At 37.8% G+C, this 21,768-nt stretch overlaps 1 protein-coding gene across 2 annotated transcripts in view; it reads right to left on the bottom strand.

Annotated features, from left to right (window-relative positions):
* The window catches only part of LOC126777036 (receptor-mediated endocytosis protein 6 homolog), a 30,042-nt gene extending 8,642 nt beyond the window's left edge, over positions 1 to 21,400 (bottom strand). For both annotated transcript variants that reach the window (XM_050499879.1, XM_050499888.1), the window contains exons 1-20: positions 20,843 to 21,400; positions 19,736 to 19,959; positions 10,979 to 11,146; positions 8,932 to 9,144; positions 8,522 to 8,705; positions 7,458 to 7,646; positions 7,271 to 7,374; positions 6,444 to 6,566; positions 5,911 to 6,095; positions 5,519 to 5,630; positions 5,092 to 5,233; positions 4,868 to 4,974; positions 4,681 to 4,789; positions 4,462 to 4,585; positions 4,063 to 4,163; positions 2,871 to 2,954; positions 2,381 to 2,448; positions 2,124 to 2,262; positions 1,332 to 1,420; positions 715 to 885 (exon numbers count right to left, since the gene is read on the bottom strand). In XM_050499879.1, the coding sequence (XP_050355836.1) occupies positions 715 to 885; positions 1,332 to 1,420; positions 2,124 to 2,262; positions 2,381 to 2,448; positions 2,871 to 2,954; positions 4,063 to 4,163; positions 4,462 to 4,585; positions 4,681 to 4,789; positions 4,868 to 4,974; positions 5,092 to 5,233; positions 5,519 to 5,630; positions 5,911 to 6,095; positions 6,444 to 6,566; positions 7,271 to 7,374; positions 7,458 to 7,646; positions 8,522 to 8,705; positions 8,932 to 9,144; positions 10,979 to 11,146; positions 19,736 to 19,959; positions 20,843 to 21,139 (2,933 nt within the window). In that variant the 5' untranslated portion in view covers positions 21,140 to 21,400. The remainder of the gene's footprint in view (positions 1 to 714; positions 886 to 1,331; positions 1,421 to 2,123; positions 2,263 to 2,380; positions 2,449 to 2,870; positions 2,955 to 4,062; positions 4,164 to 4,461; positions 4,586 to 4,680; positions 4,790 to 4,867; positions 4,975 to 5,091; positions 5,234 to 5,518; positions 5,631 to 5,910; positions 6,096 to 6,443; positions 6,567 to 7,270; positions 7,375 to 7,457; positions 7,647 to 8,521; positions 8,706 to 8,931; positions 9,145 to 10,978; positions 11,147 to 19,735; positions 19,960 to 20,842) is intronic.
* Positions 21,401 to 21,768: the final 368 nt, after the last annotated feature.

The raw sequence follows: 21,768 nt of genomic DNA on the forward strand, positions 1-21,768 counted from the left end.
CACTGCTGGGCTAAGGCCTCCTCTTCCCTTTTTGAGGAGAAGGTATATATAAATATATATAAATATGTCAGTAAGAATAAGTTATTTATTAAGAATTTTTTTTATATTTTTATTTAGCCTATATTTATACGGTCTACTGGAATATTGTTGCTTATTTCAAATTGTTTTTGAAATAACCGAGTATAGATAATTTAAAGTTTTTTTTTTAAATTACACAAGTTTAAAAAAAAGAAGACGATGAGTGGTCTCCTATGTTCATAGAAACTGGCATTGCAATAAGTATAAAATACTCTCTCTCAAACGACTCTAATGTTTTGTCTCTTGTACTTGTTCTTCACACAAGTAACACAATGCAAAGTATTTACAATCATGATAAAATAACTCATGAGTTTTTCCAGAAAAGTAATAATAATAATAATATCCTGGGACATTAATCATCACACACGGCTATCTTATACCAAAGTAAGCAGAGCTTGTGCTATGGAAACCAGACAACTGATATACTACATATACTACTTTTCTTTTGTAAATACATACTTATATAGATAATTACACCCAGACTCAGCACAAACAGACATGTTCATGCACACAAATGTTTGTCCTGGGTGGGAATCGAACCCACAACCTTCGGCATGAAAGGCAAGTATCTACCAACCACGCCAACCGGCTCGCCAAAAGGGTATATACACCTAAAGATTATTTAGGCAGGATTACCTGTCCATAAGATCATTGTCGTCGTAGGCTTTGGACGATGAAGGCATGTACTTAGTGGGGAAGCTATCATCCACCCACTGGCTGGTGGCATCGGAGCCTCCGCCGGATATAGTGTTGGGGACTTCGCTGCCAACCGTTCCCTCCGCCGTTGATTCGGAAGGAATATTCGTACTAAAAAAATAAACTTGTGAAAAGTGTATTCAAGTATTTAGATTTTAATAACTCAATTTGTCTACGCGACCGGATATTTACGAGCACTTTAAAAACAAACTACAAAGAAATATTTATTAAAAAAATAAGTATATGATATATTTCAATAGCTTTATATAAATTATTCCGTAACGGAGCTGTAGTAATTGTTTATTAAAATAAATAAATTTGTAAATATGTCCACGTAGAGACCCAAAATATTTTTGTAAATGTTGCCAGTCTCTATTAATGTGAATGCATTTGGTAGATTTCTACGAATATATTTTAAATGAAAACAGTTTGAAATAACCAGATACATTGATAATATAAATCAAAATAATGCAATAAATGATGTTTCACATAATATTCAAAAATAAAGTGAATTCGAGTGAAGTTTGGTGATAGACTAAATTCAGCTACGAGCGTACGTGTGCTGCGGCACGTAGTCGAAGATGTCGCTGGGCAGCGCCGCCGCCGTGCTCGGGCTCTCGGGCGCCGACGCGTAGCAAGTCATCACCTGCATCCAAATATACACTATAACAGTAACAGCCTGTTAATGTCCCACTGCTGGCCTAAGGCCTCCTCTCCCTTTTGAGGAGAAGTCTTGGAGTTTATTCCACAACGCTGCTCCAATGCAGATTGATAGAATACATATGTGGCAGAATTTCGATGAAATTAGACACATGCAGGTTTCCTCAGGATGTTTTCCTTCACCGTCAAGCTCATGTGCTTAATTTGTGTTTATAATTCATCTCGTGAATTATAAACACAAATTAAGCACATGAAAATTCAGTGGTGCTTGCTCGGACTTGAACCCACGATCATCGATTAAGATTCACGCGTTCTAACCACTAGGCTATCTCGGCATTTTCTGGCTTCGGCATTGGCTATATTTCGCACTATATATTTTACTAGACTACCCTACTTCACATCACAAAACATCCACACTTGTTTGCACTGTACTGATATTAATAGGTTATTGTAAAACTCACCGTATTACTACATAAGCCTATTCAATTTAATTTTTATACGAATTGTTTTGTAATTTTCTCTGTAAGTGATTTAAATGTACAACTTTTGAGAAAATAAATGTCTCTAACCGTTTTTGAAATTAAATGTTTCAATATTTGGTATTTTTTCGTGTCGATTACAAATTATCAATATTATTTTTAATAAAAAATGTCAAATTGAATGAATGAAAGATACAGCGGGATCCGTACCGGGTACCCGTTGACGAGGATGCTCCTGCGGTTCTCGATGGGGTACTGCGCGTGGTGCGGGCGGTGCGCGTGGTGCGCCAGCAGGTCCAGCTCCCCGCCGCGGCACAGGGCGGCCGTGGCGCTCAGGTAGCCGCCGCTTCTGTATTTTGATAAACAGACTTGTTACATGTATGTTTGTTATATATATACGATAGTATTTAATCTAATGAAAATTTTATACTAAATAAAGTGTTATTATAAAATGGTGTCGTATTCACCTGTTTGGAAGATTCGACCGCGATGTGTGGCGAGGGCTGCCTACGTCAGCTTGTTTCGCATTACCATTCTAAGATAATATAAATAAATCATTTAAATTTTATAAATGAACGAATAATTGGAACAAACAGTTTTTGAATATAATCCTACAATATTTTTCAATATATAATATAAATGTTTTATGAGTGTATATAAAAAACGAACACGTATTACCGACGTCATCGGGAAATTCAGTGAGCCTTGAGATTTAGCAAGTCGTATATCAAGTTTTATTTAACTATGATTAATCTCGCTTTAATTTAAACTTTAGTTAAGGCTTAAGATATTCGTGTCCTATCAACTGGTCCACTTCGAATGTATCCAAAGTGCCATAAATCAGTACTTTCTTAGACAACGAATTCATGATAGTGCTTTACTGGGAAGGTATTTGATAGATTTAGTAGATATTTGAATAGCTGGAGGCGAGTGAGTATGCAGGTCGTCCGCGCGTACCGGTCGCGCGTCGTGCTGCGAGGCGCGGCGCGGCCACGACGTGTCGGAGCGCGCCGCCACCGACACGCAGTCGTCCGTGTCCACCTGCACGCACACGCCTCGCTTATGGTACATATTCAATTATTAAAAATAATGGTGGTAGAGCTTTGTGCGAGCTCGTCCGTGAGGGTAGGTCCCACCCCCTCATCGGATATTCTCCCGCAAAACCGCAGTACTCGGTATTGTTGTGTTCCGGTTTGAAGGGCGAGTGAGCCGGTGTAATTACAGGCACAGGGGCCATAATATCTTAGTTCCCGAGGTTGGTGGCGCATTGGTGATGTAAGCGATGGTTAACATTTCTTACAATGCCAATGTCTATGGGCGTCGGTGACCACTTACCATCAGGTGGCCCAAATGCTCGTCCGCTTTCCTATTCTATAAAGAAAAAAAAAGCAAAACAAATATAAACGACTCCTGATGAATGTAGGCCCAATCATTTTATGCGCTCGTTTCAATTCAAAGCATTTTTATTAACCCCCCAGAAACCGCCCGCTTAGATATTTTGAAGTCGTGTACCTTTGTTTTTAATATTACAGAATCTGTGACTTGAATTCTACTTTTCGATTTTACATATAAACTTTTGTATATTTGGTTGTCACACGGCCGTAACAGCCTGTGAATGTCCCACTGCTGGGCTAAAGGCATCCTCTCCCTTTTTTGAGAAGGTTTGGAGCTTATTTCACCACGCTGCTCCAGTGCAGGTTGGTGGAATACACATGTGGCAGAATTTCATTGAAATTAGACACATGCAGGTTTCCTCACGATGTTTTCCTTCACAGTAAAGCACGAGATGAATTATAATCACAAATTAAGCACATGAAAATTCAGTGGTGCTGGCCGGGTGTGAACCCACGATCATCGGTTAAGATTCACGCGTTCTTACCACTGGGCCATCTCGGCTTTTTTCACACACACACACACGCACGCACGCACGCACGCACGCACGCACGCACGCACGCACGCACGCACGCACGCACGCACACACACACACACACACACACACACACACACACACACACACACACACTTATGTCACAGGTCATCATTAGTTAATATAGTACGACCTACATGGGTAGCGTCACAGACAGAGTATGTAAGGTATCATTGTAAATAATAATTTCACTAGTCTGTGTATCGGAGCCAGCGTTCTCACCTCGGTGTTCCGGTCGCTGTCTGAAGCGAGCATGTCCATACTCCAGGCGGACTCACTGGCCGTCTCCGACACGTCCGGTGCGATGGTATTATTCGCATTACCTGTTTACAATATATTATAAACATACTTAATTACTTAACGAAAGCTCAATTTTGCTTGCTTTATTTATAACAATATATGTTGTATGTAAGTATTTTTTATAGATATGACTATTATTGAAAAATGAATCTAATTGCAATAGCCACTGTCGCCGTTGCAATGGGACAGGCGGCGGGTACACGGCTTGTGTCTGCGTGTACGCAGCAGGCTCTTGCCTCCTCTTGGCTCCCTGCTGATCACAGGCTGAGGCTTGGAACTTAAACACGAGACTGAGGCCGTCCTATTGTCAACATAACTGACCTTGTCCAGCGGCCGCCTGCGTCTGCTCGCACGAGTCGCCGATGGTCTCCGAGTCCGACGCGAGCACGTCGGTGCTCCACGTGTCCGACATTATGCTAATCGTCTCGTCCCCTTCGAGAAGTTTCTGTACAAAACGCGTACGGTAAATTAAATAATTTATCTTTATTACGATGGTATATTTATAATATATTATCGAAAGTTAAAAATTTGTAAGCCCACCTTAATTTCGAATTTGCAGAATTTATCTTCAATATCATTTCGCGTCTGTTTGAGTAGTTTCGCCTGAGCGGCGCTGGTCGCCTGACTCACGGGAGTATTTGGTTGAATACTATGAACAAATAAATATAATAAATATTATGTACAGTGTTTATTTTACATGTAATAGCAGAAAGGTCTGAGTGTATACCGTCTTGGCTGGGCGTCACCCGCAGCATCTCCGTCAGTTACTTGCGACGAAGGTGTTTCCCTGCCTGATATATTCGGGCTACCGCGTCCACTTACGTTGGCTGACACCTGAGAAATGACGATGGTTTTTTTTTTATTTCATAAATTTTTGAACTGAGCCATCAATAAAACTCTTCTTTGGAAACGGACTACATCTGTGTCAAGTGTACAATTAATATGTCTCACCATGTCCGACAGGTTGTCGTTCTGGTCCTCAGTCTCCAACTCCAGGCTGGAGGTGACGCTGTGGTTGGACGCGGCCTCCGACACCGCCTCCAGGTTGTCCGATGTGTTCCCGAGCGACACTTCGTCGTGCGACACCGAGAACCTTGCGCACATAGCAAAATTGATAAACCAAAACTATATGCAACATCAAATATTAAAGTTTTAGATAAAATAAAATTAGAATCAATACAAGGGTATTAACATCAGATTGGTGGATAAACATATGCGGGTTTTGTTCGATATTTTTCTTCACCGCTGGTAAATTAACCCGATTTTATGGCAAAATCTTAGGTAATGATTTCGCGTTCCATCTCAAGTGGATACCCATGTCGGGTTTTAACGAGACGTCAACAACGACTGCAAGCGAGTGCTAGATGGCGATAAGCACCTGGTCCGTTTCTGCACGGGCGCGACGACTCCGGTGGGTGCGAGTGGTCCTCCCACCTCTGTGTCACCCTCGCAGTAGTAGCACTCCAGTACCTTGGACTCCGGCTCCAGACCTGATAGCAAACCAATATCGATTCATAAAATGATTCTTTTAGAAATTATATTATATATATTACAAATCACAAATTATAAATTTATGTAAAATATTGAGGATTTTTATATTTTTAGTTACTTAAAATTAAACAATCATAGTTTGTTGTTTTTGTTTTAATTGTTTTTTTTTTGTTTACAATTTAGATTTACTGAAGATCTTTGTCTTTATCGACAAAATCTAATTTGTAAAATGTATTGTTCTGTAAATCTCCATACATTGTAACACTGGCACCAACTCACCGACATAGTCCTGCTCGTCAACATTGGCCAACTTAATGACCAGCACCTCGGGCTCATCGCGCTCGGCCACCCTCTCGTCCGAGGAGATGGAGCGCGGCAGACGAGGCTTGCTCACCTTGCTCAGGATACCCCGCTTGCTGTGCCCGTTTTCTGACAGTGTGTCCTTCGTGTCAGTTGGTGAAGATCTGGGAGAATAGAAATCAATCATTGTTAATTATAAATAAATACATAATATCTGTCTAAATACAGTACAGTACAGTAACAGCCTGTGAATGTCCCACTGCTGGGCTTAGGCCTCCTCTCCCTTGTTGAGGAGAAGGTTTAGAGCTCATTCCACCACGCTGCTCCAATGCGGGTTGGTAGAATACACAAGTGACATAATTTCAATGAAATTAGACACATGCAGGTTTCCTCACGATGTTTTCCTTCACCGTCAAGCACGAGATGAATTATAATTAGAAATTAAGCACATGAAAATTCAGTGGTGCTTGCCCAATATAAATATATATAGTTTTAGTAAAAGAGATGATTACCTGAGCGTGGAGAAATCAGGCATCTTCCTCAGCAGGTCGTGCAGCCTCGCGCGGTAGTTGGGTTCGTCGGCCGCCAGTCGCGCCGTCAGCCTCGCCTGGCCCTCTTCCGTCTCCACAGGCTCACTGCACAAATATAATTCGTTCCATATTATACTGTTATAGTCAATAGTTACTCATTGTCAATTTTCCTTGGCTTTTATTCTTCCATACGAGTCATTGAGAATTCATCTAACCAATCGATCCTTTGCTATCAACTTGTGAGAACTCAAATAAGAATATTATTAATGTTAAATGTAATTTTAAGAGCCCTATTTTTATTGTCGCATGTGGCGGGAAATAATTATTTAAAATCGTTTCAATACGTTTGTTTTACAAGAAAATATTATATAATAAAATACTATTTATATTCAGAAATACAAGTGATTTTGATTATAAATAAAACGGTCTTCAAAACAATATTGAATAAATATTTTTTCATACTTTTTAACATATCTAGTAATAAAATTAAAAACTACACATTTCTTTCGCGTTTTTCTTAAATATAATAAAAAAATCTACGTGAATGTGATAATATCAATACATATAATATAATGGTCTCTGATGATCTCCGAGTCCATAGTCGGCAGTGGGTCGACAGTGATATAATGTTTACAGTGACAATAAATATATGGCAGAGGTGACCTTTCGTAAACAGAGGGCACATTTTGCGTTTATGTACAATAATACTATCACATAAATATTTAAAAAGGAACTTAGTACTCGTGAAAGATACATCGGTAGAAAAAGTCGGTCAAGACCCGTTCCCGTAGGCGGCCATGCGGCATTACCTGAACCCGGATTCGTCAGCGTTATGTGAACTGTCGGCGTTTTCGTCGGGGCCGGTCTGGGTGTTGTTGTTCAGTTTAGATGATATTCTTTTGAGGAACGTTATCTGTAACGATATTAAAGTGACACGTGCATTTATTGGGCGACAGCGCGATAAATGTAAAAAGGAAATGCGAATCGAACGCCCACCAGCAGCTGCGCGTCGGGCGCGGTGTAGAGCGCGGCGGGCGGCGGCGGCGGCGCGGCCGTGCGCGGCGCGGCGCGCGCGGGCGCGGGCGGCGGCGGCGGCGCGCTGCCCTCGCCGCCCACGCCGTCCACCAGCGACCACACGCACGAGCGCTCGAACCGCATGTACAGGTCGCGCACCTTCGGCTCCACCTGCCCGCACGACGGACATCAGTACGAGCGCGACACGAAACTGTTCCGTGGGGCTCGCGTGCTTACTGAACGTATGCACACCAATTAAAAGACGCTCCGATGCTCCTACCACTCCTACTATTGACAAAATTAGTTTACGGACACACGAAATATTCCATCACCTATACTTTCACTATCACTATTTTTTTAAATGTATAGGCTGGCGCTTGACTGTTATCACATATAATTATAATTATTATTATATGTGATAACAGTGTTTTGTTTAAAAATTATTTATTTGTGCCACTAGCGTTCGAGACGTCGGGATGTTGGGGGTCGGATGTCCTTAGTTTAATAAGGGAAATTGCTGTCGCCTTAGAGAGAGAGGATTCGACAGTCGCTCCGGGTCCCACTTGGCACAAAGGTTGTCCATTGCCATACAGCGCGGAAATGCGGCCTACATTATGGGCAGCTTTGCGTCGGGTGGGAATCGGGGCGGGACTATTTTAAATTTGACTAAAATAATAAAAATTAATAATGTAAATTTATTTTATATATTATTACTATAAATATAATTATCACTAGATCAGGATGTAAAATCAGATTATATATATATACTAATTCTCTTCTAATTAATGGATCTTGTTAATTTATTATCTGTGACAGATCCAATATAATATAAGTTTTTAATAATATTGATTATTTACAATTAATATTTTTAATTAACGATAAAATATTTATAATAACAATATCAGGCCTTTATTAATTAATGAGTTTTTATTGTGTTTAAGTATTTATTCATCTTTTACATAATTAGTAATTTTCTTTTAATGTTTTTGAATACATATCACTAACATATATATTTCTTAGTATGTTTGCGCTGAGCGATCACTCACCTCCTGGTACCTGGCCAGACAGAGCATCTGAATGATCTGCGCGACCTGTATGAGGTTGAAGCGCGCGATGTACGACACGGGCACCTCGATGACGCCGTGCGCCTCAGGGTTCACGATCGCGGGGCAGATGAAGTTGCTCAGAACCAGCTCCGTGCAGATGGCGTGGATCTCGCGATCGGTTGTTCTGCGGACGTAGCAAAGGGGAGGATTATTTATATATCCTGAATATTGTTGGTAAGTAACAGCCATATTGATCCCACATCTTGACGGTTTTTCTCTTCTTGAGAAGGTTTGGAATTAAAACTGCTAAACATTTTCAGAGAAAATATAAGCCGGTAATTTTCTTAAGAGTGTAGGAATATCTTATTTTATAGCATTGTTAAAAAATATTTTAACTAAGCGACTAATACCTTGTACTTTGTTTCAGAAAATGAACGATCTGCTGTACAACCCACGCGATGGTCGCGGGGAAGTTGGCCCAGTGCTCCTTCAGCGATACGATGAACTTGTTGGTGAGGTTGTACAAGGACTGCACAGTCCATTTCCGGTAGCGAGCCACTTTAGCGTTGTATTCACTGCTGTTGGTCTGACCGAACTTCTTGATACGATCGGGGGTCGAGAACCTACGACAAAACACAAACATAATATATTAGAACTACAGAGCACTATAGACGATTGTTTTTTTTTTTTTTATAGAATAGGAAGGCGGACGAGCATATGGGCCACCTGATGGTAAGTGGTCACCAAACGCCCTTAGACAATGGCATTGTAAGAAATGTCAACCATCGCTTACATAGCCAATGCGCCACCAACCTTGGGAACTAAGATGTTATATCCCTTGTGCCTGTAATTACACTGGCTCACTCACCCTTCAAACCGGAACACAAATATAAAATAAATACTATATTATAAAATAACAACGGCAAAGATTAAACGCAAACTGTCATCCATCAATCGTTTTATCAAAAACATATTCAGTTGTGATGGCAGTTCAAATGCAATTAGCACTTAACAATGTGGTCAATAGCCTATTACCGGACGAAATAAAAGTCACTAATTAATTCAGACGTACACATATAATTCACGACACAATACAGTCAGGAGAACACTAACAAACATATAAAGTGAATCACGGTAATCAGAATAGAAAGAATATTCGGAATCGCGTTAACTATAATTTAACATAGACGAGAAAACAATTATATTAAGGGCGATCGAAGTATGTCACTTGTGGAGGGTAATGCCAGTAAAACATCACTGCCCGCTGCGACGATCGTGGACGGCGCGTAGGCACAAGCCATCTGTACTTTTTAACAACGCTTAACCGTCCACTCGGGTTTGCGTCGTAATTAATATTAATTGTTATAAATATCCGTAATCCGTAACAGCCTGTGAATGTCCCACTGCTGGGCTAAAGGCCTCCTCTCCTCTTTTTCAGTGAAATTAGACACATGCAGGTTTCCTCACGATGTTTTCCTTCACCGTAAGAGCACGAGATGAATTATAATCACAAATTATACATGAAAATTCAGTGGTGCTTGCCCGGGATATATATATATATATATATAGATATGTATATATACATATTATATTATTGAATGTATTTGTGTTCTCCACACATACTTTACTTATAATTACATAAAATATGACAATACGTAAATATTCGTATCGCTAAAAGAGTGATCTCTCCTAGATCATATCATCATTAGCTTTAAGACTTTCTCCTTTTATTTGAGGTGGGCGCAGTCCGGACAAAAACCGGACTTAGTAGATTCACACGGCCAGCTATCGTTGTCTTTTACACCAACTATCCTCAGGAATGTTTTTGCTACCGATTAATTTCCCGCTACATTACGTCTAGATGAGACCCTCACATGCTTGATTAAACAATACACTAAGCAAATTGACTTTTAGGTACCTGGAGTACTGTGGTGTGCGTAATGAATGAGAGTGATTATAAACCAGTAACAAAATAAATTTGTAGGAAGCGAAGAGTACACTTTGGAAAGGGTCATCGAAAGTTTTGTGCTTGTTCAATGATTCGGTCTCTCAATGCTCGGTCCATATACCGATAGGTGTGTAGGACCATGGGTTGAAGGTTACGACACCTACATGTTCATGACGTCCGATGAACCGATTTCGACCACGGCGGCCAACTGGTGGCTCTCTCACAGGTGCACTCTCTAATTCCTAACTCTCATAATCCGATGGGACGGCAATCCGACTTGACTGGAAAGAGTTCTGGCGCAGGGCCAACGGCCTTACGAGTTTTCCGAGGCACGGGAGTGTACAAGCTTCCATTTTCCAGACTTCGGGCTGCTACTGAGAATTCTCGACAGAAAAACCCAATAACATTTTATTCGCCCTTGGATCCTTGTTGGTCTAGTGGCTAGAGATATAAGGCCGTAGACCCCGAGGTCTTGGGTTCATAAAGACCTATAAATATTAATACTTTACCTCTCCATGGCTTTATCCGGATCGATGTCCAGAAAGAACTCGTCCTCGTGCAGCACCGCCATCACGGGCGCATGTAACGCTTGCACCAGGAACTGTCGAGCTGGTGAATGGTTGTCCCGAAACACCGCGTACAGGGATGTGAACGCGCTTTTGCTTGTACGAAACAATCTGTCATAAGAAATATTAGTATTTAATTATTATGTTTATTTGAAACAGCACAAGTTTACATATACACAAAACGTATAATGCGATAAATATAAAACTGCTTCGTATGCTTACAAAAATATATTTCATTTAAATATACTTGCATAAGCACTTTCGAATTGTCATTTAACAATATACATTATATTATATATTCTGAAAATAGATCCTAGTGAGAAGAACAGTCTCGAAACTCAGTAGTTACTCATTTTCATCAATCATTTATCCCGTAAAAAACCAACATAAATACTGAATCCAAGCATTAAAAATATTAAAATGTATAATTTATGCTAATCCCCCGTATCTCACAAATGAGCAAACATTCCTTAAGCTATAATGCTTAAGCTAGACCATTGGGTTTCTGATATATATGCTACTGGCTACCGGCTTCACACGGTTAGAATATAGTTTTATATATACCTGTTATATCGTTATACATATAACTCTAAAAACTTCCAGCCGGTATGATTATCACCGACTTATTTGACAATCATCGTCATATTTCAACCAATTGACACAAAACTTTAATGAATAACCTTCCTCGTGATCGTAATCATATGGTTCATTAGTGACAACCGTATGAAAATCCGTTCGTACGTTTTTGTGTTTATCGCGTTCAAACAGACAGACGCGGCGGGGTACTTTGTTTTATAATATATAGTGATTATGTGTATAATATTACGTAGCGTTATTAATTAATTATTATTAGCGCTAAGCCGAGATGGCCCAGTGGTAAGAACGCGTGAATCTTAACCGATGATCGTGGGTTCAAACCCGGGCGAGCACCACTGAATTTTCATGTGCTTAATTTGGCTGTAGTATAGTGTTATTTAAGTACATATATTCAAGGAACAAAAATATAATACAAGAGTATGCAATCTTGGTTTATAGTAAAAAATATGTTAAGCACGTTTTATTACTTGTGCGAACGTTTAAGATAACTCGTCGAACGTGTTACAGGGAGATAATTTCAAGAAACATTATACACTCACTTGATCTAGTAACATTAACGCGAATACATTTATTAATACATAGCGGTTCGTTCATGCTTTCATAAATTACTTCCCAGTGAAAGTGATAACTTTCGATTTCATATATCATTTGTTTAATGATAATAACGAATGTAATTTTCGTGTGAATTTCTATATGAACACTTCGTTCATTCGCCTTTTAAGAAAAACGCCAATTCTGCTAATAAATAGTCACTTTATCCCAATCGAATCGAAGCGTCATCGTTGCCGTTTATCCGTTTTTCTATACTTTACTGGTGGTAGGGCTTTGTGCAAACTCGTCTGGGTAGGTACCACCCACTCATCAGATATTCTACCGCAAAACAGCAATACTTGATATTGTTGTGTTCCGGTTTGAAGGGTGAGTGAGCCAGTGTAATTACAGGCACAAGGGACATAAAATCTTAATTCCCAAGGTTGGTGGCGCATTGGATATGTAAGCGATGGTTGACATTTCTTACAATGCCAATGTCTAAGAGCGTTGGTGACCACTTACCATCAGGTGGCCCATATGCTCGTCCGCCTTCCTATTCTATAAAAAAAAAAAAAAAAAACTTTAATTTAAAAATGATCGACTATTGGTATAAAAGTTAACAATTAAGTTTGGTGTTGACATATCGGTATATGTTAGCATCATATCGGTTCGGTTCCGATCCGAATAAATATAGAATAGTCAGTTGGATTTGAAATCGGGAACATATTTTTTTTTTTATAGAATAGGAAGATGGACGAGCATATGGGCCACCTGATGGTAAGTGGTCACCAAATGCCCTTAGACATTGGCATTGTAAGAAATGTCAACCATCGCTTATAGCCAATGCGCCACCAACCTTGGGAACTAAGATTTTATGTCTCTTGTGCCTGTAATTACACTGGCTCACTCACCCTTCAAACCGGAACACAACAATATCAAGTATTTCTGTTTTGCGGTAGAATATCTGATGAGTAGGTGGTACCTACCCAGACGAGCTTGCACAAAGCTCTACCACCAGTAAAATAATAATCGTAGTTGTTAAAGATTAGTAGAATTGGTCCCACGGAACATTTAAATATTTTATAAAATGTTGTTTTAAATACTTGTGTTCGCCCAGTGATCGAAATTTGACGATAGATATTATTGAAATTTAGATAATGTTTTCCTATGTATATGAATTTGCATGTTTCGACTTTTTTTTTCTAAACTAATGTCCATTTCCAATAACTACCAAACAAAAAGGAAATCGGTTGACAAAAACAGGAGTAAAAGTTACTGAAGTTTTTTTTGTAATCCTTTATTAAATTCTTCTGAACACTGTATATTGCTAAATTATTTTTTTTTGTTCTACCTACGATTCAAATTTATTATAAGTTCATAATGTTGGTATCTTATGTAAATACACAATAAAGATAAATAGCAATAGAAACGGTGGCGGAAAATTTCAAACACTAGCAAATTTATACACGAGGTATTAGAGTGTAAACAGATGCCCTTCCAATCCCCTCACCCCTCGACGTCAATCAGAAGCGATTAGTCGTTTATGTAACAGTGAAACTGTACAGACAGTTAAACTACAGGCACGAGGGATATAAGATCTTAGTTCCCAAGGTCGGTGACGCATTGACGAAATATTTCTTACAGCGCTAATGTCAATGGGCGGTGGAGACAAGGTCCACCTTTTTTTTATCGCTGGAAAAACGCATTACGCGTTTCCCCCACGGGAACAGTGGGGGGTATGTGGGACTCGCCGGTGTCCAAGGCGCCGAGTGCGCCCCGAACATCGGAATACCCACTAAAAAACCAGCGGTACCCTTTCCGTCTTAACGAGGAGCGCCACGGGATCGCTTTCGCATGCTACCGTGGCGAGACAAGGTCCACCTACTTATATTAAAAAAAAAAACACATATTTCCGAAACATGAGATGTCACCATCAACTTTCTAACACGACTCGATTCCTGCGAATTTCTCGACAGAAAAATCCTTAAATGATTTATCAACCCAAACCGGGATTCGAACCTTATCATATTCGACCCTATTATCTGCGTAGAAGTTACTAGGTCAACGACATAGGCATATAGAATTAGATTGAAGTTGAAACATCTGTTTTAGAACAAGGACGAGTGTTTCAGTTTCGTAGGTCGACTATGCAATATGTTATTACGTATCAATAAAATATATCCTTGAAAATACATCTTCATTATCACCGAAGTCGCTGTTTATTTATTAATGGCCAGCTCCTGTATTTAACAAATCGTAATTGGTATTTGCGTTAGTTGTATATTTGCTTACAACAACGAAGCATCATTTATTGTTTAATAATATCTCCAAAGTCTACCATCGATTAGACCACGATTTCGACTTGAACACTGAAGTTGCCAAACATATGAAACAGAAGGTGTGCCAGGATAGCAAAAGAAGTGTTATGTGGTTATGAACAATATTTATTAAACAGGAAGAGTAAGCACCCTGCTCAAGTTGAACAATAACTATGATCGTTCTGATGATTTTAATGTTGGTAGTTGTAAAAAATCATATCACAAAATTAAATAACATTGAAACAAAATTTATAATCAAGTTGATTGAACTTACAATCAATATTATGTTATTCTAAATTATATACGCGTTGGTCGTAGCGTTGAGTTTAACACATAGCTGTTTTGTTTTATCTTGCACGAACGTCTTGGATATTAAGGTCTTTCTTTTTTAGTTCAAGAAATAACAGTGATAACAACACAACAATAGATAAAATTATTGACAGATCATGAATGTCTTAATGGTGTAAGAACATACTCTTACGTAAATAACTCAATATATTATTAATAAAATAGTTTGTTAATTTTATAATTAATTAAGGCTGTACAAGGCAGATTCGATCGTGTTACAGTAGCTGATATTACAGTTATTTATAAAATGATGTCCTCTTGACAGATTTGGCCCACCGCGGCCATTATCAAGGGAGACTAAACAATTGCGCCAGACGAACTTTAGAGCACAAATGTGTGCGCAAACATTGCATTCTCGTAAGATGGCACATTCGACGCGACCGAAAAGAGTTCAGGCGCAGGTTCGACAGCTTTACGTGCATCCTGAGTTACGGAAGTATACACACTTATGACTACCAGACTAGCATAGAATGTTTCGGCAGAAAAACCCAACAAGTCTTTATTGGCTCTATCCGGGAATGGACCGATAAGCTAGCTAACCAACGATTCAGTATTTTTTTATAAAATGTAATCATTAATCGTAATCAATAAATAGTTATAACGTACATTTAAATTAACGATTATTTCAGAAAAAGCAAGGTTTACCCGCATTGGCAAAACGCGTTGTGGACGAATTGCATGATAGTGTATTTGCCCCAATGGTTCATACGTGATTTTTTAAGAACCATAACAGACATTTCGCGATGTGTTTTACAGTATCACGACGAGTTGTGAGCTGTTTTTTCGGTCAAAGGGCGTTTTCGTATCTCCAAATCTACCTACATTTTCTTACATCTGGGTCCGTGCGCATTTACGTCACTGCACGGTAGGGAGGGTCGCTTGATGAAGCGGAACCGAGTGTGTGTTAACAGCAAAATTGTCAACACAGTTTTTATTATCGTTTACCGTGGCTATCATTAAATACAAAATATCTACATTTGATCGTAAAATATATTCGTATTCCTATTACGGAATTTCGTTTTAAGTGAGGTAGATGTGGAAAATTGTTTGGAAATACAATTTTATTTGCCGGTTGGCGTGACTGGTAGATACTTGCCTTTCACTTCGAAGGTTGTGGATTCGATTCCCACCCAGGACAGACATTCGTGTGCATGAACATGTCTGTTTGTCTTGAGTCTGGGTGTAATTATCTATAAGTATGTATTTACAAAAGAAAAGTAGTATATCAGTTGTCTGGTTTTCATAGTACAAGCTCTGCTTAGTTTGGGATCAGATGACCGTGTGTGAATAATGTCTCAGGATATTATTATTACATTAAATAGGAAAAGTTACCGTACAGTCAATACAGTTAGTCATTAAGTCCAAAAACTATTTAGAAGGCAACCAGAACCGAAAATTAAACATGCGAAAGAAACTCGGCGTCTTTTATAAAAACATATAAATTTGTCATCACGATTGTTTACATATTTTATCATATATCTTTAACGAGAAAGTGTGTTTGTTTATTTGTTACGATTACACGTTTCAACTACTCAACCTATCATTGTGAAATTTTGCATACACGTTGTCAGGGATACAGAAAAGGTTATACAGCCTAGAGGCGAGCGTTCCACGAGTGGAGCAAAGCACGGGAGAGGCCGCGGATGCGTTATATCAACACGATCCCGCAGCCTCTCCGATCCGTGCTGAGGACGGCCATCGCAGTGGTTTTAGTGGGTAAGAACCCCACATAACCCGGTTCCACCCTCATAGAATACCCGCGTAACTTTCTGAAGGTTTACACTGCGAGAAAAAAAAAAGCGGCGAGCGTTACATTCAACCATACATTACTCATTACCGGCGGCATAAATACATTTGTTAACAGCATGATTGTAAAAGTGACACAGTGATAATGACGTCATACTTTGCAATGGACAGTTTCACCTGTTGATCATCGTCGGCTCTGACGTCATCCGTTTAATCTCCTCTGTAATGGAGGTCGTTAAGATGTCTTTATTGAATTTATTTGCAATCTAAAGCCAGTAAGATTTGCGTCAGTGATATTCATTTTTATTTATTAATATTGAATTGTATAGTAATAAAAAAATACTTTGTTGCTTGCCCCAACACCCGAACTAATCGAAATTTACATTTTTGAATTTATGTTTACATAATCTATACAAATAATTTATTTTAACTTAAAAAGGCCCGTTGTAAAGGTTATAAATCCCAAATAGCTTGAGACGAGCTTGTACAGAGCTTTGTGCAAGCTCGTCTGGGTAGGTACCACCCACTCATCAGATATTCTACCGCAAAACAGCAGTACTTAGTATTGTTGTACTTGGTATTGTTGTGTTTCGGTTTGAAGGGTGAGTGAGCCAGTGTAATTACAGGCACAAGGGACATAACATCTTAGTTCCCAAGGTTGGTGGCGCATTGGTGATGTAAGCGATGGTTAACATTTCTTACATTGCCAATGTCTAAGGGCGTTTGGTGACCACTTACCATCAGGTGGCCCATATGCTCGTCCGCCTTCCTATAGTATAAAAAAAAAAAAAATTATATGAACATATTGTTTTTACAGCTCTTTGAGGTATTTTTATAAACTTAGTTATTATAATAGTATTACATATTAATAGAATGTTTTAACAATTTTCAGAATTTTAGAAATACCCACACAGAATAAAAAGTGTTATCTTCTTTTAATGTTGTTGGGCTTTATCTATACTATTATATTAAATGACCAATTTTTGTATAAATTTATTTCGTGTAACTCGGAAACGGCTCTTAACGATTTGACCAAAACTTTGTATTCTTCAAAAAACGCAACTTAACACAAAAAAGGAAAAAATTATAACTAATCATTATGGGATGGGAGCCGATCAAAGCTCAGTCGCCATGGTACTACAAAACGAACGCGAGTAAAATCGCGAAACACACCTATTAAAATATAATAAGTTAAGTTAAGTTAAAGTAAAGTCGAGATGGCCCAGCGGTAAGAACGCGTGAATCTTAACCGATGATCGTGGGTTCAAACCTGGGCAAGCACCACTGAATTTTCATGTGCTTAATTTGTGATTATAATTCATCTCGTGCCTTACGGTGAAGGAAAACATCGTGAGGAAACCTGCATGTGTCTAATTTCACTGAAATTCTGCCACTTGTGTATTCCACCAACCCGCATTGGAGCAGCGTGGTGGAATAAGCTCCAAACCTTCTCCTCAAAATGAGGAGAGGAGGCCTTTAGCCCAGCAGTGGGACATTCACAGGCTGTTTCGGTTTCGGAAGTTAAAGTAAAATAATACTATGACGGATTGCATATTTAAATGTTAAAGTACTGCCACGAATGGTTCATACCCCCTTTTATAAACCCTTTTTTTTGCGATTTGTGTATAATTTTTTATCAAAATATGTTACTTTAATTTTTTATTTTTTGTTATATTTCTTCATTAATTTATTTGTATACGTATTTTTTTGCTTATGCGATGTCTTTTAAAATGTTAAGTTGGAGTGAGCGAAGCTGAATTTGTTAAATTGCATGATGAGTTAGCCTATAATTGCGATGCATAGTGTTAATAAGTGTCATTATTTGGAATTGTTATTTTTTGGGACAGACTTGTATAAAAATTGTTCACACTTTGTTGGCTTCCTATAAAATAAAATAAAAATAAATAATTGCAAATGTGTGTGTACATAGATGTTGAGTAACCAATCACGATGGCGGTAATCCTAATGAAATGTGATAAATAAGTGGAGTATCTTCACTTTAATTTGACGAATATTAAACAATTTTAATTTCCGCCTGGGGGAAACCGAAATAAATGTCTGGGTAACTATCACCCACTCATCAAATATTCTACCGCTAAACAGGCATACTTAGTATTGTTGCGTTCCGGTTTAAAGGGCGAGTGAGCCAGTGTACAGGTACAAGGGACATTTTCGTTCCTAAAGTTGGTGGCGCATTGGCGATGTAAGGAATGGTTAATATTTCTTGCATCGTCATTGGCTATGGTGGTGACAACTTATCATCACGTGGCCCATTTGCCCGTCCACTACTATTAACATATGCAAAGATGTTACATACATTAGATAAATGCAAATCTAATTTTAAACAACTTTACAGTGATATTATCAGTAACTACGTATTTATTTATGTAATAAATATTTTCTATTTCCGTTGAATGAAATACTCGTATCTGATAGCTGTTATAATAGAGGAAAGTTGATATCACATCCTGGACAATTATATAATGTGCTATCTATACAAATAAATAAGAGCCGTGTAGGTCCAGTGGCTAGAACACGTGAATTTCAACCGAATAGTACGGGTTCATGCACCACTCCGCTACAAGTGTATTCATCGACATCCATTGCATCAACGTGATGTAATAAGCTTTAGAGCTCCTTTTGAGAAGGCCTAAGCCTGCAGAGAGAGCAACTGCAGTAGGACATTCAAAGGCTGTTACTACTACTATTTATTTTAAAATACACACAAATTTTAAAAAGCTATTGTAGCTGGTTGTATAAAAAAGAAACAGTTTGTAGCTCGTGAGTGTCGAGACTGACCTGTCGAACTATTCGCCTTACCGGAGACACAGGTATTGTATTACTTGTAACTGCTTATTGAAGCACGATTTATATAAATATAATTGTATTTAATTGACATACCTATTTCAATAAATTGATGAAAAAATGTCACTACTGAGTTTATTTATTCTTCTCGGCAGAATCGAAACTTTGGTAACTTCAAATTAAAATTATATTTTTTAATTTTTTTATCAAATGAATGTGTAATAGTTTTTTCGGTTTCATTTATGGTTCATTGGTTCACCAAAATTTAAAAAAATACTATTTAATACACCTACTCATTAACATATTATAATACTGTGTAAATATTTTTTTTAGTTTATATAAATTATGAACTTACTTTCTTGGATCGCTTGAAGGAGCAAGTTGATGTTTGATCAAGGATCGTAAGACTGCCAAGAGCCTAGCCCTGTCTGCTGGCGAACGACAGCTGCCATATAGTCCAGCTACTAGAGATGAAGGGAGACTCGGTGGCATATGATTCTCTCCAAGCATGAGACATAGAGCCATGAGATTTGGTGTGTCCCGGAGCCATCCCAGGAGTTCCCCTAAGGCTTGTACCTCCTGTATTATGATTTAAATTTACTTTTGTATAATGAATACATAATGATTAATGTTTACTTTTATTCCCTTAAGTTTTTAATTCATATGCTAATACTTGTGGGTCAATTGAATTTTAAGCCAGTTCTAACCATTAAGCTGAAATTTAAAGAGGCAGCCAGTTTGACATTTACTTGCTATCACTTACAACTTATTTTATTGGCAATGTGAATTGATAGTTAACTTCATATACCAATATTATTTTTAATTAAAAAAAGCCAAGATGGCCTAGTGGTTAGAACGCGTGAATCTTAACCGATGATTGTGGATTCAAATCCGGGCAAGCACCACTGAATTTTCATGTGCTTAATTTTTGTTGTTTTTTTTGTGCTTAGTTTGTAATTCATCTCGTGCTTGATGGTGAAGGAAAACATTGTGACGAAACCTGCATGTGTCTAATTCCATTGAAATTCTGCCACATGTGTATTCTACCAACCTGCATTGGAGCATCGTGGTGGAATAAACTCCAAGCTTTCTCCTAGCAGAGGAGGTCTTAGCCCAGCAATGGGATATTAACAGGCTGTTAATGTACTGTACAAATATTATTTATGATTTTTTTTATTGTTATTTTAAATAAAAAAAATATTATACAATTATTTTTTTTTACAATGTAGTATGGATTTATAGTTAAAACTAAAAATATATAATCATTTTAAATAACAACAAACAAAATGAAGCATAACATAATGTAATTTCATATCAACAAAAGGGGTGGATTTATGTAACTGAAGATCAATCATATATAAAAACAATTATTTTATAGTTTTAAAATGCAAATAATTTATTTTATGTTTATGTTATTGGCAATAATATATAGAAATAGTAGAATGTTATAATAAAGAAATACCTTATATTTTAAAACTTTGTGCGCATCTATAAATGTTGTGCCCTCAAGCAGACTTGCCCGCTGACAGGCTGCAATGGATTCAGCCTCACATCTTGATGTTACCAAATTTGTTAGATTTTGGCGTTGTTGTGAACATATCCAAGCAGCTTGGAGTAATTCCAAAACAGTTTTTTCCAACTCCTCATTGAGATTATGGAGCAGCTGCCTCTCCGAGTTTATAAAGATCTTTTCTCTACGAAGTTGGTTCGCCAATTCCGCGATGTTCATACAGCCTTCCGACGATGACTGCATCATCATGCTTTTGATTACAAACTTAGCAACAGTACATTTTATTTTGAACACCTTATTTTTATCTCATTGTAGCCGAAGAAAATATGATTATTTTATTGCTTACAACTGTTATTATATTTGTGTTATGATTTTTATTTTAACTGCATCACATTCCACATTTCCAAAGAAAAAAAAACTGATTATATTTATAACTTTTAATGTTTCGTTGGCGTTTTGAACTAAATATTTTACACAATAATGTAGGTATTGAATACTTAGCGAAAGACAATACGAGAGTCGAGAAACGAATTAAAAATCAAGTTGAATGAAAATTGAAAGGTAATTTCGTTCATGAACAGCGTTGTAATTTATAAGTAGCAACACTTGAAATAAATGCATTTTTTTTAACAAATATTAAATATCAATTTATTATGTAACTAATTTATCACTTACTAAGTTAATACTAAATAAAGAAGAATTAACATTAATACATTTAATTAGATTATATATATATAAATATCATTAAGAAAGTAACAAAAAGTGATAATTTTAAAATCAGGATTTTATTACTTATCTGTGAGAATGAATGACAATTTGACTGAATGATATACCTAAGATATGAAGATAATAAAAGACTGAATGCAAGATAGACTGAT

The sequence above is a fragment of the Nymphalis io genome, chromosome 2 (genome assembly GCF_905147045.1).
Source record: "Nymphalis io chromosome 2, ilAglIoxx1.1, whole genome shotgun sequence".
Taxonomy (NCBI): Eukaryota; Metazoa; Arthropoda; class Insecta; order Lepidoptera; family Nymphalidae; genus Nymphalis; species Nymphalis io.